The following is a 17,212-nucleotide window of genomic DNA, read 5'->3' as shown; positions in this document are numbered from 1 at the left end:
TTAGGAATAGACATTTTCTTTGAATAGAATGGATTTTTTATTTTGCATTTAATTGCATTCAAGGTTGTTGTACTCTTTTACAGGCTCTTTATACTTAAGGTAAGTGTTCATGATGTGATCTTATCTAGGCCTTCAGTGCTGCCTGGGGACTTCCTATTTCTCTCCGTTGTATTCTTCACATTCTATGCAATAACTATTTCAAACGCTCTTCACAATCCTGAAACTCCAATTCCATTATCCCCTCACCTTCAGAAGAAAAACTTGCCTCAGACAGAGATACAGACAGATATAGAGGTGGAGGTAAAAAAAAAAACCAAAACAAAACATAGGACATAAAGCAAAACGTCCTCAACTTCCTGACATTAAATTTACCCACCTACTTGTACCTGGACCAATCTATCTTAGCCTACATTAGTGCCTACATCCCATCTGTCATCTGGACCTCATCCCCTCGTTTCTCCAAGAATCCCTTATTATTGTTCACTTGTGCTGTTTCCAATGTCTCCCTACAATAAAAACACAGTGCTTTGTTAAACTGCATTGTAATAAATCCTTGGCTGCTTGTCCAGTTTTTCCTTAGGATAAATGATTGAAAGTACAATTGCTGGATCAAAGGGTGTGCACTCTTTGATTGCTTTGGGTTACCAAGTTACCAAGTTCTAATACGTGCTCCCACTATTTTATGGGCAGTACACTGCCTGTTTTTCTGAATTCTTACCAATACTGACTATCATTCTTTTTAATCATCCAATTTGTTAGGCCAAAGTGGCATCTCATTATTTTAATTTGCATCTTTATTGATTGTCTGAGCAAATGATAAACTTCACCTTGTTCATGGCCATTTTTCCAATGCTTCTATAGTGCTGGGCACATTGAGACACTGAATAAATAGTTGTTGAGTAAAAAAAAATCAGTGTCAACCATATGGAGTTCTGGGTGTGAAATAAAAATTGTAATACAACTGAAGTTAAATATTTTTTCATATGCTTATTGACTATTCACAGTCTTTCTTTATTTTGGTGACTTGCCTGCTTATGTGCATTACCCTTTATCCATTGGTGTTATAAAGATACTAATTCTTCGTTATATATTTAAGCAATGTGTCTTCTTAATTACTGTTTTCCTTTTAATTGTATGGGGTTTTTTGATGAACGTAAGTTCTTAATTTTTATACAATCATATATTAATATTTTATTCTTTTAGAGTTTCTGGCCTTTCTTGTTCTAATGGTACAAAATATTCATTTATAATTTATTCTAGTAATTAAATAGGTTCTTGTACTTAACATTTTAAACTCCTGCCAATTGAGAATTTATTCTTGTATGTGGTATGATGTATGGATTTAATTTAGTTTTTCTCAAATGATTAAACAACTTGTGCTACATAGTTTGTTAAATAATCTAATATTTCTTAATCTTTTCCCACTGACATTAAATGTATTGTTGTCACGTCATATTATATTTACATTGTTTTCTGTATTTTCTATTCTGTTTCATTAATCTGTTTGCGTATTCTAGTGTTAGCACCGCTGTTATTGTGGCTGAAATTTTCTTGAATTTACTGTGTGTGTCTTACACACAGTAAAATTCAACCTTTAAAGGCGTATAGTTCTATGAATTTTGACAAGTGTGTGGAGTTGTATAGCCACTACCAAATCAAGATATAGAATAATTCCATCACACTAAAAAAAACTGCCTCATGTCTCACTTTATATCAGTCTTCCCCCCACCCCACTGTCTTGCCACCACGGATATGTTTTTTGTCCATATAGTTTTCCTTTTCCAGAATGTTATATAAATGGGCAATACGTAATCTTTAAAATCTTTTTTTGACGTCAGCATAAAGCTTTTGAGATTCTCAATGTCATTGCACCTCTAAGTGATACATATCTTTTCACTGCCAAGTAATATTCCATTGTATGAATGTAACAGTGTATCCATTCACCAAATGATGGGCATTGGGGTTGCTTCCGGTTTTTGGTGATCATGAACAGAGCTGTTATAAACATTCCCAATCCATTGTGTGTGTATGTGGATATAGGTCTTCATTTCTATTTGGTAAATACCTAAGAGTGAGATTGTTGGGTTGTATGCCAAGTGTATGTTGAACACCGTGTATACTTTTCGTGTATTGTAAATAAGATTTTCCCTTTATATTTTCTGAGAGGTTACTGCTGGTACATAGGAAATCTTTGCTTGTATGATAGGTTACTCTGCCAAACTCATTATTTCTAATAATCTTTTTAGTTGATTTTATTATCTTAGTTCAGAAGTCTAAAGTCAGTAATACAGCATTGCAATTTTTTCTTCTACCCAATATTGGTAACTTTTATTTCTTGTCTTACTGTATTGGTGAGAATGCCAGACCAATGTTGAATAATAAAATAATAAAATAATAGAAGACAACTTTGTCTTCTTTTTGTCAATAGTTATTTTTTAACTTGGGGTATATGGACGGGCTTCATGTGATCTGTGACTCTCCAATTTCATCCAAATCATTTTAATTTTTTACACTTTATGGAGAGAGGGTTCATAATGTTTACCAAATTCACTGAAAGGTCAGTAAACCCACAAAAGGCTACCAGCCACTCCTGTGAAGTTTTTATCTTCCCATTTTATCAGAAACAGTTGTTCACTTTATTAGCTGTTATTTTGGAATTTAATCTTCATTCAATATTTATGAATTTCTTACTATATGTCAGATATCAAGCTAAGAATTTAATGAAATAATCATGTTTTCCCCCCCTTAGCGTATAAATATAATGAAAAATGTTAATAGATTTCCTAAAATTGATATTATTACATTCTTAGACTGAATCCTACTTGGCCACTGTAAATTATTATTTTAATATGTAGTTGAAAACAATTTGCTAACATGGTGAGAATTTTTGAATGTTTGCTCACAATATGTGAATTTTTGGTGGTGTGTGATTTTTGCATTGGATTCAGGCCTAGGCTTTAATTAAATAAAATAAACTGGAATGTTTTCCATTTTTTTAAATGCTCAAGAATAGTTTAAATAGTATGGGAAATTAGCACCATGTATGTTTGATAGATTTCATTGCCAAAGATACCTGAGACTAGCTTCTTTCTGAGGAATAATTCTTAGACCACTTTGTCAATTTCTTCTATGGTCTGCTCAGGTTTTATAATCCTTTTAGAATCAGTTTTGCTTGGTTACTTCTTTAGAAACAATCACTATTTTCTAAATAATTATCTATTATTCACCTATGATTTAAAATAAATCTTAAAGCCATATATACTTATTATTTTTTAAACATGTACATGTTATTTTAACAAAATACATATTTATGTAAAAGCATTTACAAATTCATCTCTTTGTCATGTATTTCTTTGATCAATAATGAAATATTATGATGTTCATGATGTTTTGACATTTAAAATGAGTTATCATCCAGAAAAAAAAAAACCCCTAGGGTTTCGTTGTAGTGTTCTGAAATGGCGATTTTTCATTATATTATGGAATTATCTTTCTATTCCACTGAGAGATTTCCCCCGCCACCATGGAATATGTGTTGATTATTCCAAGGGCTATTTTGACATCAGTTGAGATTATTATGTGCTTTGAAAAAAGAGTACTTACTAAATGATTTGTTATAACTGTGGGGGTTCCTGGTATTCACTTTATTTTGCATTCTCAGAAAAAATATATTAGTTGTGACATGTGAGTCTCTTAATGTTGCAAAATTCAGTTTGCTAGTATTTTCTTTAGGATTTTGGTATTTGTGTTTGTAGGACAGACTGGTATACATATTTTTCCATCTCTGGTTTTTATATTCTTGCAACCAAGAAATGTTTTCCAAGAGTGCGATCTTTCCTGTTCTGCAGAGCTTCGGACACACAGAGTCTTGCTTCCTCTCTCTTCTCCCCACCTACAGTCCTGGCTCTCCAGGGCATCTTACTTCTGGGCTTCTGTGGAGTGAGAGCTCTGAACTAGTGCCTTGTTTTCAAGACCTTTATACTCACAACCTTCTAGAGAGCAATTCTGCTTTTCTCTCTTCAAACCATATCTTTCCTGTGTCTCATTCTACTGCTGTGGCTGGGGTGATATCTTTTTCCTGGCCTTTCAGCTAACACCTGCATTTTACAGAGGCTTGAAGGAATGTGTGCATGGGAGTTCTGGACAATCTTTCTCTAGCACTCAGTTCATCTTTTCCCTAGAGAGGAAGCTATTCTACAGAAGCCCCTGTGATCCAAGAGACCTCCTAGAACTCTGCCTTCCCAGCCTGGCAGGCCCCCCACCCCACAGAACACAGTTGTAGGAACGAATGGTGCCAATGAGAGCATGAATGAAATGAAACCTCCTCACCTGTTCAAGCACTGTGGATAAGAGCTGTAGCTCTAAGTGGACAGCTAAAGCTTCTCTTTTTTCCTAGGGCAGCATTTAAATAGAAAGTTGGAAAAGAGGTGTTAATTCTTCAATAGCCATAAGGCCTATTGAAATCAGTATAACGTGGAAGTTACAAGTCAATATCTAATACTATATTCACGCTAGCAATAAGTGAAGATGAAGACACTCTTCTGGAATGAAACGCTTCCTGAGATGAAAGGCTCTGTATCTTCATGTGAATGGTGAGTTATTTTATGAGGATGAGACACATGTGGACAATAATACTTGATTTTATGTTAACACCATGACATCAACAAAAATTTTTTCACAAGCACATTAAACTTGAGAAACCCAAGGCTCTGGGTTTTCTCAGACATCAGTCAATAAATGTCTCCTTCACCATTGACTAGGATTGTGTTTCCATGTGGCCTGACTTTAGTAATTGGGAAGCAGCCATTAAAAGATGCACAAATTAATCTTTTGTTTAGGAGGAAAAACATTGATTAGTTTAGAGAAGTCCCAGTACTTCGATGAGACTCATTCCATGAAACTATAAATATGGGTGACGTTTGCTGTTCGGTGACTTCCTTGTAAAAACAAAGCACAATGATGGTTCAGCTACTTGTGATAATTAATAAACAAAGACACTTTAAATAAAAATGCTTTAAGGACACTGTGTATATAAATTTGACTACAGTGAAAGAATTTGCTAATTTGGGCCTTCAATAAAGACTCATGTTTTAAAAATTTGACACATAAGACATCTTTTTTCATATAAACAGTATTGTAAATGGTACTTAGGAAGCAAAAACCTATTTAATCTATCACATATCTAGAACCTCGGAATTTTGGAGCTAAGAGGGACCTTGGGAACTGCTGCTCCAGGCGTGGAGAGATTAGGGGGTTTGTGGGAGACTTGGCTCCTGCATGTTGTCTCCAGACTCAGGCCAGGAGTCCTTGGCCTTTCTTGCATCTTTAGGAGTGCGGCATCTGCATCCCTAAAGGCAAAAAGAACCACTTCAGCCAGAACCATGAGCACGGCCACCTGCACAGTGGTGGAGGAGAAATAAGTGCTCCTTCCCTGGCTCTGAGGACCACATGGTTTGGAAGGATGAGCACAGGTCTGGTGGAACCAAGTAGCTACTTAAAGAAGAAACAAGGCCCTTTGGGAATCTAGCTCCCAAGAGGTTTTTGGATTGGCCCCAAGCTGGTTCATCAGCTAGTTAAAATTGAGATGGCATTGATCATCCTTAAACCATCCAAATATCCAGTCCAAGGGAGACATTTAACCCAAGTGTAGGGATAAGTTTGTCGATAGCAAAGGTCTGAATCCAATTGAGAAAAAGTAAAAATGGCTCTTCTGCAGCTGGACAGGATTCTGAAGGCCCAATTCCTAGATGGGATGTTATAGCCACTATTGTCACTGTGTCTATGGGCGTACACACCTTCCTCTGCTCTGGCTCCCTGACAGCAGGGACAGTGGTGGAGGCCCTGGCTGAGCTCCCCCTCTGTCTGGTGCAAGGCTTCTGGGTGGGATAAGGGCCATCAGAAGTCCTTTGGTGTCTGGATTTTCTCACTGCTTATTCACAATACAGAAGTGAGTACTTGTGATTTGGGAATGCGATGTTTTCTCCTGTTTGGTTACTTCTTAGTCTGGGCTCCCCCCAGAAGCTGACCCTGAGACAAGGATTTGAGTGCATGTGGTTTATTTGGGAGGCAATCTCAGGAAATGGTGGCAGAGGAACAGGGAAGTGAGACAGGGAAAGGAAGGGAATCAGTAAAGCCTATCTTATGAAGCCATTTATCACTGCGGGAGCTAAATCTGCTGGGGAACTCGGGGAGTCAATGCATGGCTCATGCCTCAGAGACACCACACCAACTGGGGGCAAAGGAGCTGGGATATTTACACCCTTCCTGTCAGTCACTGGTTATGGCTGCTCCCGGGAGTGCTATTTCTCCAGTACTTCCAGCTGGTCTTTTGCACAGAAAGAGGAGCTCCTGCTGCTCAGACAAGGCCCTTATACAGTTCGACTGGGGCCAGTGTGCATTACCAAGGTAAAGAGATGGGGATGGAGCAGCAGCAGTTTCTGGAATAGTCACATTAGCCCAGATCCACTCCCCAATAAAGGGGTGTGTGTACGTGTATGTGTATGTGTGCATGTGCGTGTGTGAGTGCACGTGCATGTGTGTGTGTTATACCAACTAGTAGTGGTTGGATCACAAGGATGTCAAAGTTACTCGGATCCTGAAGATGACAACCTGGGGGTCTGATGCATTGTTTCCCTACTTGCATTCTGCACAGCATGAAGGAGCACCAAATGCGGTTATAGAACTACAGTTTGACACCGCAAGTGTTGATTGGGAATTGGCGCTATGCTGTTCCTTCGGTACCAGCAGACGGATGTTATTTCATGACAGTGAAGTTTGTTTTCCTTGAGATTGTTCAAAGGGATACAATAATTAAGATTTGCTGGGCTCCTGCTATGTGCTAAACCCCACACTACATAATTCAGTCCTCACAACTCTGTAAAGGAGTATGATTATCCCCACTTTACAAATGAGGCCAAAATGTATTTATTCAATCAACAATGAAAACCTGGGCTGGGTCCTAGGGCTCAATTAAAAACCAAGACAGACGTGAGCCTGTCGACATGCTGAGAGCAGGCACGGGGACTGCAGGACAGCTTGGGCTGCTGAGTGCAGAAAGGTTTGGGTGCCGGGGAGGCGGTGGCAGGAAGGGCCTGGAGGGACAGGAGACTAGTTATGAGGTGGGGTAGAGTAAGCAGGCAAGAAATGACATTGGCTTGTTCTACGGAGTGGCAGCGAGTTAAGACACTAACTAAAGTCCACAGAGTTTGCAAACTGCATGGCTGTGTTTCAAACTCAGTCTAATTCTAAAACTTATCTCTATACTCTTCTGTTTTAAAATAATATTCAATATGTAAACCTATATTTCTGTTTTTCTTTAACCAGAGTAGTCCGTGACTGATGGGGAAAATATATTATCTTTTTTGTTTGCTATATGGATTTTTACATGCAAAAAAAGATATCTGGTTGAATATTTAATTCATTGATTCCTGGTAGGTTGGGGGAGCAAGACTTGAAATTTGAGAAGCTGATGCATTTGGGAGTCTGAATAAAGTCAAGTCTCTTAATTTCCTGCTCAGTGAGGGTATGAGTCAGCATGGGGAGCTTGTCTGAGTCCCCAGGATTTTTCCCAGTGGCTCCTCCTTTCCCTGCTCACATTCTGCCCAGGAGAGAACATGCAGGTGGTGTCTGTGCCTCCAGGAGGTTGCTCCCTGCAGGCTGATGCGGGTGGCAGTGCATGACTCATCACAGCCTGGCATGCCGCTGGTACAGGGTGAGTTTTTAGAGCCTTGGGACCATCCGGCAACAAAGCCGGCAGGACACAGAGCCATTGTAAGAAATAATGTGATATTCTTCAGTTACCATCTGGCTTTCAGCGCTAGCATACAAATGTGACTATAATGCAGCATCAGTTCAAGTAACAGAGCCCTTTACCATTAAGGAAACAACAAATTGGAGTCTACATCCCAGTGAGGGCTGCCTGTGGAGACCAAGCTGCACTCTCCAGCCCACAGGCATGCCAGGGGAAGGATTTATGGGTGGGGACACGATGGCTGTGGAGGGTGGGATGGGGATGAGTGAAAGGCAGAGTGCGAGGTGTTGGGAGGTTCAGGGGCTCATTCGTGGATGACAGCCCCACTATCCTTTGGCCTGGCTGTTGCACAGTACCCCAGCTCAGCTGCTGAGCACACGAAGGGGGCTCACTCACCCGTGCATGAACTTGGTAGCTTGTATGGCACATACAGTTTTTTCTCTACCAGAATCATCACTTCAAAGATGAAATAGAATCTTTCATACCGAGTATATTACAAGTGCAAAGAAATCTAGATATTGGCAGACAAAACCTTATCTGAGCTCCAGAAGAGGCAGCTCATTGTAAAGGAAGGAGCCTGTGATTTGAGGCCAAGCAGGTTGGCGATGCAGCCTCAGCTCTGAAACTTACTAGCTGTGGGCCTGGGGTTAAGTACTTTAATGACTCAGCCTCAGTTTGCTCATCTGCAAAAATGAGCTGCAGCTATTTGAAAGGGTTATTTAATGAGCTAATTAACATACGTAAAGCACCAGGGACAGAGGAGACACTCAAGCAATCTTAGTTTTTTCCCTTCCATTGGAGGCAGGTAGGGATGTCCTGACTCTAAAGTGGCAAGTGTAGCACAAATGTGCTTTGAGAAGCTGCCGAGGAAACCCAGACACACGCCAGAGGACAGTGCGCAGAGCCCTGACGGGGTAAGAGGGTGTGAGATTCCTTTCTGTCAGGAGTGGGTTTATCTTCTGTGGTTTTCAAACTGTGTCCCTTGAACTCAGGGGCCAGCTAGTGACAGGAGAAGGCAAGGAACAGTGGTTGGGGCTTTGGAGACCCTAAGACATCCATGCTTTTATCTGTTTGAAACACTGGGATTCCACATAAGGAAAGGATTCTGAGGCTAAAACAAATAAGCAAACCAAAATCTGAAAACTGCAGAGATAAACAATCCAGAAGGCCACTTTGAACACAAAGACCTTATGGCACAAGGCCTCATCACTGATTAAAAGAGGGATTGGCCAGATGACCTCAGTTTATGGGCAAAATTCTTCACGGAGTGAGTGGGGTGGGACGTAACACTGCTCTTTACCAACGAGAGAGATGAGGGTATTAGCAGACGTGAAGCAGGGAGCTACCTTGGTAAGGACAGAAGGAGACAAGAGGTCTCGGGAGCCTTCCAGGATATGTGGTACTATTTCCTGATTGTACCATCCAGCAGGATCAAGAAGGGTTCTCTTGGGCTCTCCCAAGTATACAGGGATGGGCATTTTAGAGAGAGCTCTTTGGGGACCCAGCACAGCTCTGCACAAATAGAGAACCTTTCCCCAACACCCCGGCTGCAGAAGCGCGAACCATCTCCAGGTGGTTTCACAGCCCTTACCTTCTTCAGCTCTTCCTGGACGCTCTGGCTGTTCTCTTCAGAGGACAGACTTTCCTTCTGGTTCTCAGATTCTGTCTTGGGTTCGGACTCCTGATCCTCCCCTGAAGAAGTCTCCTTTTCACTCATTTTCATTGCTAACTCGTACAACCTGTTTCTCAGTTTCTCCTCCGTGGTGTCTGTGGGAGTCCGGGGGTGCCGAGCCTCACTGCTGATGTCGGCCTCCGATAAATCACCCGACACCTAAACGACAGGCAGAGTCACAAGATGAGAACCCCTCTGGCACAGTCACGATGCTGCTTGCTCTGGTAACCTCTGCGTAAAGGAACAGATAGTCGAAGACAGTCTTACCTGGTCTGCCTTCTCTTCTGATAGATTTTTACTTTTACTTTCTCAGATGCATGCATTTTAACCCTTTGTTAAAGGGTTCAGGCAGGTGAGCATCTGTACTCAGCAAAGTGTTTTGAACTCACTCAGTTCTTTTCATTGACAGACTACTCACCGAGCTCTCACCATGGGCAGGACTGTGCCAGCGCTGACACCAAACCTGGCCGGCTCTTGCCGGGGTCACCCCCTAGTGGAGGAGACACACTAAACCTTTACATACTAACTTAAAAACAATTGATACATAATTGTACAAATTTATGGGGTACATGTGATATTTTGATACATGCATACAATGTGTAAAGGTCAAATCAGGGTAATTAGGATATCCATCGCCTCAAACATTTATTATTTCTTTGTGTTGGGAACATTCCAAATCTAGCTATTTTGAAATATATTGTTAATTGTAGTCACCCTATTGTGCTATTGAACACTAAAACTTATTCCTTCTATCTGACAGCATTTTTGTAACCAATAACCAACAGGGTAGGGGGGCCAGGGGTTGAAGACAGGTTGGGCGCATACTAACTTTTCACGGTGGTTAAGTGCAGAGAAGACGTGTGTGTGTGTGTGTGTGTGTGTGTGTGCGTGCGCGCGCGCGCGTGCGCATGCGGGAGGTGGGGCGGGGGGGGGGGGGGTGGTTCTGACAGCCCCAAAACAAGCACTTGATGAGAGGGGTTGGGGATTTGAGGTTTTCCTGCAGAAGTGATGTTTGGGTTGAGAGTCAAAGTGTAACAATCACCTAGCTAAAATGCAGAGAGAGGGAAGAATAGTATTTTATGCAAAAGACAAGAACTCTGAGATGGTGTAAGGTCCTTGCACACATGTAAGAAATACTGTGTGACATTCCCTTAATAATTACAGTTTCAGCTTAGTAATTGCATCTCCTGCTCTTACTATCCATTTAGTGAATATCTCCTAAACTCCTTCTACGAGTGAGGGCCTTACCAGTCCTGGGGCATTCCAGGAAGACATAGTGAAGAACAGGAATTGATAGTAGGAAAATGTGTGCTCTCTTTGATTCTAACTGATGCTATTTGCTTCTGTGACTATGCTTGCTTTTAGTTGTTTAATAAATATAGTTAATCAGAATGAAAAACAGAGATAAGAACAAAGGTAACTCCATGATAGGCTAGGCTTCCTGGATGTGAGAAGCCTAGTTCTGCTTCTGTATATATGGCTTGCTGGCTTGGTGCTTAGCGTAAGTGGAGCCTGGCTCATGAAGCCAGGCTTCACTAAAGTAAAGGAAAACAAAGCCCCGGGGAGGTAACTGCAAGTTGCTTTCTGATAAAGGGCTGGAGAATCCAGGTGCCCTCCAACCAACTAAGTAGATAAGAAGAGCAAGACATGATCAGCGCATGAACGGCTTGTGCAGGGCGTGTGTTCCCCGTATCGCTTGTAACCAAAAACTAGAAGGTATGCAACAACAGCCCCCCTCGCCTGTCGGAGACCCTCCTCTTCCCCTGGATGATAACTACAACTGGCGCCAGTGCAAAAAGCTCGAAACTTAGAGTCAACAAACCAGGAGCCAACGCGATCAGCCACTTCTAAACAAAAGGAACAAATAAACTGAAGGGGGATGAAGTGCAGACTAGTGTGTCGTGTACAGACTAATATGTCGTGTGCAGACTAGTGTGTCGTGTACAGACTGGTATGTCATGTGCAGACTAATGTGTTGTGTGCAGAATAACGTGTCGTGTGAAAACTAGCATACAGAAAAGTATAAAAGCCTAATCTTTACCCCAGGGCGGGGTCCTAGTTCCTGGAGAGGCCACTGCGTTGGTGCTCTGGAATTTGGACCCTGGCCCGGGGCTAGTTAATAAACTCCTTTGCCTTTTTGCAGCCTCAGTGACTCTGCCTCTCTGTTCCTGGGGCCAAGGGGAACCGGATCTAACAATAGAGATTATAATTCTTATTCTATTCCTGACCTTCGGTTGGACAGATGTGTATTGAAATGTTCATTGTACATCACACGGCATACCATACCATCAGAGCCCACTGAACCAAATTTTAATTTTTGACTTTCCTCCTGGGGTTGTTCTATTTGTAGGGCTTAATATTTCATAGCTTTTATTCTCTTAGAGGGCTTCCCAAGAACAAAGAGAAAACTTTCTTATTTTTTAAATGAAATAAAGCTCATTATATTTTGCATTACCATATGGATTCATCAGACCTTTTGATACATCTAAGATATATGATGGGATTTTTGTGATCTTATTTTTCCTATCATTTGAAACATTTTGCTATTTCATCATCTGGGAATTATTTTACATCATTACTCACCATTTATTCCCAATTATTCTAAAAGAGACTATAATAGTAAATTGAATAATGGAATTGTCTAGAAGGATGATTCAGTAGTGAAATAAATCATCACCATTTTGAATCTGTTTTTAGCTTTCACTGCACACAATTGCAAATTCAAAATTCATAATGGCAAAGAGAAGAAAACTGACAGAGAACATTTCACAATTATTAGATGATTCAGAAGATGCATTCAAAGAGGAGAACAGCTCTCTAGATTTCAATAGTGATGGTGAAATTGATTGTTATTAGTGAAATCTCAGACTAAGAGACCTTAGATGACAGTGTCCTAGGTGAATTTTCTCAAACTCAAGAATTGACAGTAAATATTATCAACAACATTGATAAGAATAAAAAAGAAATATGGTATTTTCATCCAGTTAGTCATTAAACAGGGAGGACTTTATCATGCAATATTATGCAACAAGAATCTGGACTATCCTATTTGCTAAAAAGATGTGTGACAGGGTCTTTCATCCTTCATGTTTGTGCATCAAATTTACTTGATGTAGTTTGTAACTGTATAAATTCTGAAGGCAGATGCCTATCCAAAGGTGATTATAAGGAAATAGAAATGAAAAAAAAAATGACTGAATTATTAAAAGAAGAAGGATCTATTGGAAATGACTTGTTTTTCCTGGTCCTGAGTGAGAATCAATAATGAGGGCTTCCTGAGAAGTACCCCGTGCTCCCAGCATGCTTGAGAAGAAGGAATTCCCTTGCCTGGGAGGCGGGGACTCCACAGGAAGGATGGCCTCTGAGCAGGTTCTTGAAAGATGAGGAATATTTTAATATGTAGTCAGGGGACAGGCATTTTTGATGAGGAAGCAGCAGGACCAATAAGACCCAGGCACGTGAAACCATCTAGCATAGTTAGAGGACTAAGGCCCAGAAGTGGGGAGGGTGGGGAGCTTGCGGGGTATGGAGAAATCAGGCCTGGGTCAGACTGCAGAGGGTTAAACATCAGCCTAAGGAATGGGGCTTTATCTATCTATCAAGCATTAATAGTTTTTCTGCTACTGTTTGTATGCACTAAATTAGCCAGAAAGTTAGCAACTGGCTACAAACTCATACCTGCTGACCTTCCCTCATCCTCTCCACTCAGATTTAACACATTGAACTGTCAATTCATCTTAACTCTATTTTGCTTGCTTTAGCTTTGGCCTAATTGTTCCTAGCATATACAGACTGTGAAACACCAATTTATAAGGCTAAAATAGTTCACCCAAAAGAAAACACATGCTTAACATGATCAGTCATGTTTTATATCTATTTATTTAGCGCATGAGAAATTATGAAGAATTGCTGTGATTCAGTTCATATTCAGCAAGCAGGTTTTGAGCACCTACTATGTGCCAAGCCTTGTGCTGGCCACTGGGGCTCACGGGTGAATGACACTGTTCCTGCCCTGGTGAGTTCACAGTGCAGTGGAGAGAGGAACATCTAATCAGAGCATTGTGACACTGGGGAAAAACACACGCATGCAAGGGTTCGATGAGACTCAGAGGAGGGGCCCTCGCCTGGTTGGTCGAGGCGGATGTTGTCAGGAAGAGAAATTAGAACAGGTGATACCTGAGCAAATCTTAAAGAATGGCATCCTAAAGATTATCAAGACATATGTCAAGTTTAGTTGAGTGGCAAGAATCATGTTAATGCTAAGTGATGGTCCTAGAGTTCATAGAAGTCTCTAATCACATGCACACAGATCCGACTCCCAGGAGACGTGATAGCATAAGCGTAACTGGACCCATCATTAGTAAAAGCCACCAGAACTTCAAAAATAACTTAGTAATATTTGGCCACATAATACTTATCAAGTAGATGAACAAATATTTACATCTCCAGAGAAAATAGATATGTTTTTAGCCTGCTAAGTGTTAAACAATCCCTGCCCTATGTTATAAACACACATTTTCTTTTCTCATGTGCTGATTTTAATGTCCATTTCCATGACAGTTGGGACAATAAATGCTAAGTTGGAATCTTGATGAAGTTGGCTTCCACGGATGGGGCTCTGTGGATCCCTGGCATTGTTCGCAAACTTTGGTATGCATGTACGCTTTTCCAGGGAGAGGCGGGTGACTGGTTTTCATCAGATTTTTACAAGGTATCCGTGTCCCCTAAGCACTAAGAAACACTGATAAGAGTAAATGTACTTCCTAGTAAGACAGGCAGATGGGTACATGTTACTTGAACAGGGAATGGGAAACTTCCAGCTGAATTCAGAGGAAGGGGGAACAGAGAGGTTGGTTTTTAGAGCCTGTTGGGAACTCAGAACTGAGAGGACAGAAGGGTGCTGCTGAATCTCCAGCCTGAAGAACATGTTCTACTTCAAAGTGACCCTGAACATCAAAACAACTTCACCCGAACACTAAGCATACGCAGTATGTTGGACAGTGACTCAAGCAGGTCGTTGAGAAGATTACGTGTTTTTCCCTTTCTAGTCTCCTATCTGATGGAATTAGACTATGCCATTTGTTGAAAGGGCAGTAACTTATTTCCCAGAATTATGACAATTCCATACAAAGTATCTGGAAAATTGCTAGCCTGCGCTTGTCAGGCCAATGTTTACATGAGGAACAGGCAGAATTTAAGACATGCTTATTTTCATACAGACCACAATTGGTCTGTCACTTTGAGGAGAAATCTGTCAGAAATAAAGCAGCACTAACAGTGGGTTTCATCCTTGTTTTTTCTTTGGGTTGTGCTGGGGGCAGACTCTTTTGAGTGACCCGTGAACTTGGGTGTGATTCAGAACCTGGGCCTCGAGCCAGCGTGAGAGTCAGAATCAGCAGGGAGGGGGGTTTCCTGGCGGCCATGGGAAGATGTTCAGGGCAGGGGCTGGGGTGGAGGGACTGAGGTGTGGTCCAGATCCCCTTTTTTCACTGGCTTCTAATGATTTGCTGTCCATTTCACGTGAGCTGCGTTTGGGTCCCTGCCATATGGAATAGAGAGCTCAACATTTTCCTTCTTGGCGTTGACGTGGTTTTATTGCTACATATATATAAAGGCCTTAATGATAGCCCTGCTATTTAATATATGCCCCAAAGGAGGCCCCAAAGAATTTAACTCCTGCAACACTAAAGTAATCATTTTCAGTGGATGATCCTTAATACCCAAAAGACTCCTGGTTAACAATCCTATACAGAGAGGCTCCCCAGGCTCTAAAACCTCCCTGACATTGGATATAAAACTTTGTTGTGTTTATTCATATTTTTCTCTCCTTTGGAAGAAAACCTAGAGTATTCATTAGGTTCTCAAAAGGGCCTATGGCAAAAAATATATGTTTTTTTTATATATTAATATTTAAGAAACACTATTATTCAGCTAGTGTTTCGCTTTCTAGACATGTTCTCTGCAACCAGTTTACTTTGGAAGGCACCTCAAGCAATTCTCATGCTCCCAGGGAATCGCTTGACAGAAACTTGACTGTGATTTTTCTTCTGCTGAGTTCCGGGTTATTTTTTGTGCTCGCTTAGGCTGCTGTGGAAGTGGGAGAAAGGGGCGAGGGGCGGGGGCAGCCTTGCCCCGGTTGGAGCAGCTCCACTTTTGGCCATATTACTATTTGTCTTCTCTGCGGATTTCATTTACGGAAAGGCTCATGCCAAAAATATTTGAAAATCAGTGGTAGAGGATTGAGGGGCAGAGGGGAATGATCGCTCCTTGGTCTGTGTATTGGAGGGAACTAAAATACAAATTTTGAGCAGATTTTAAGGCCTTTCCTTGGGACATTCTCTTGGCACACTTCAGAGGTTGGTGTTCCTATTGGGAGCCTCAATGTCCTCAGAGGGGTGTCTCTACTAGCCCCAACTTGGCTTTCTGCCAACATGCATGGTCTCGCAAGCACTTGTCAGAGAGCATTCCCTGAACTCAGAGCTCCATAATACTCATGAAACAGGGCTTGGAGATGCAGCCATCCTTCCTCTACATATGCCCCGACTTGCCTGAACTGTGCCTGCTAATGATGCACTGGTCAACACTGAGTGACATGAGAAGCAGCCCCCAAAATATGTGTTTACCAGAATACAGGGTGCTATATTCTGGATCCTTTCCACAAGGATCCACAAGATAAATTTCTGTTGGATCTCAGCTCCAAGAGCAGCATCCTTTAAAGAAGAGGTTTATTGTTCTATGGGAGCTTCCACAACTTGGGAAACTGCTGATTTCACCCTCCTTCTATTGTATTCTAGAAACTCAGAGCCAAATTTTTGGTATCTCTAGCCTAGATTAAGACCTCATTGCATCCATTTTGTGAACTAATGTTACTCCTGGCTTCAACTTATTTTCCTACCCTAGTTTTACCTTTATCCTACTTTATTTTTCTCCTGTTCATATTTATATAAACCATTTAAAATTATTTCTGGAGCAAGGCATAAACATATTAAATAGAAGAATATTTACAGATTATTAGTTATAAAGAATTGGTAGCATCTCAATATGGCAAGAAACTTAATATATTTTTAAAGAATAATTAGAACCTAGAATACTAGACAGGGGCAAATTTATTCCAAGAAAACAAGTTTCACTAATGAGTAGAACCAAAAATGAAACACTAGAGGAAACTAAAATAGCAGCCTCCTGCAATCCTGAAGTCTTAATCAACAAAAAATTAATCAGCAGGTTTCCATTTTAAAATGGCATCTGGCAAACATCTCTCATATAAATTTTCCACCAAAATTGTGTGGGAAGATACAGAAAAAGATGAAAACTCACAAAGCTAAAAAGCAATGGAAGTCAGCTTGTTGCCAGTCAATGAACAGGAAAATTTTTTATTAAATACAAGGCCCATGGAAATGGACTGAAAAAATCCATCTGGAGACCCATCCCCTTCCTCTTCTGAGTAGTCAGAATAATTGTTGACCTTCCTGTCAGTATTCTCTTAACTGCAAACCTTGGTCCAGAAATGTAAGATAAATGCTCACCATAAAACAAACAAAAGCACAACAGCTGAGCCTTCTATTGTGGTGGTAGGACTTTCTAAGCATCCAAGCATAAGCCCTACTCCTCCGTGCCTCCCTGTTTTATAGCTACTTGGAAAATGTATCTACCCAAAAAACATTCAGGTGGGTGGAAGGAAGACTAGCCATGGTACCATGCTGCATCCTGGGTGGTGTAGTCATTAAGCATAATCCTAGGGCAGAGACTACAAAAACCAGGCAAAGTGTACAAGGGTGTTTGTTGTTTTC

The 17,212-nt window shown here is 41.0% G+C and overlaps 1 protein-coding gene across 2 annotated transcripts in view; it reads right to left on the bottom strand.

Annotated features, from left to right (window-relative positions):
• The window catches only part of MYRIP (myosin VIIA and Rab interacting protein), a 287,231-nt gene that overhangs the window by 44,707 nt on the left and 225,312 nt on the right, over positions 1-17,212 (bottom strand). For both annotated transcript variants that reach the window (XM_069473478.1, XM_069473479.1), the window contains exon 10: positions 9,342-9,581. In XM_069473478.1, coding sequence (XP_069329579.1) covers positions 9,342-9,581 — 240 coding nt within the window. The remainder of the gene's footprint in view (positions 1-9,341; positions 9,582-17,212) is intronic.

The sequence above is a fragment of the Eulemur rufifrons genome, chromosome 7, assembly GCF_041146395.1.
Source record: "Eulemur rufifrons isolate Redbay chromosome 7, OSU_ERuf_1, whole genome shotgun sequence".
NCBI lineage: Eukaryota > Metazoa > Chordata > Mammalia > Primates > Lemuridae > Eulemur > Eulemur rufifrons.
Note: the sequence above shows the minus strand (reverse complement) of the source record. Positions and strands in the feature narration are given on the sequence as shown.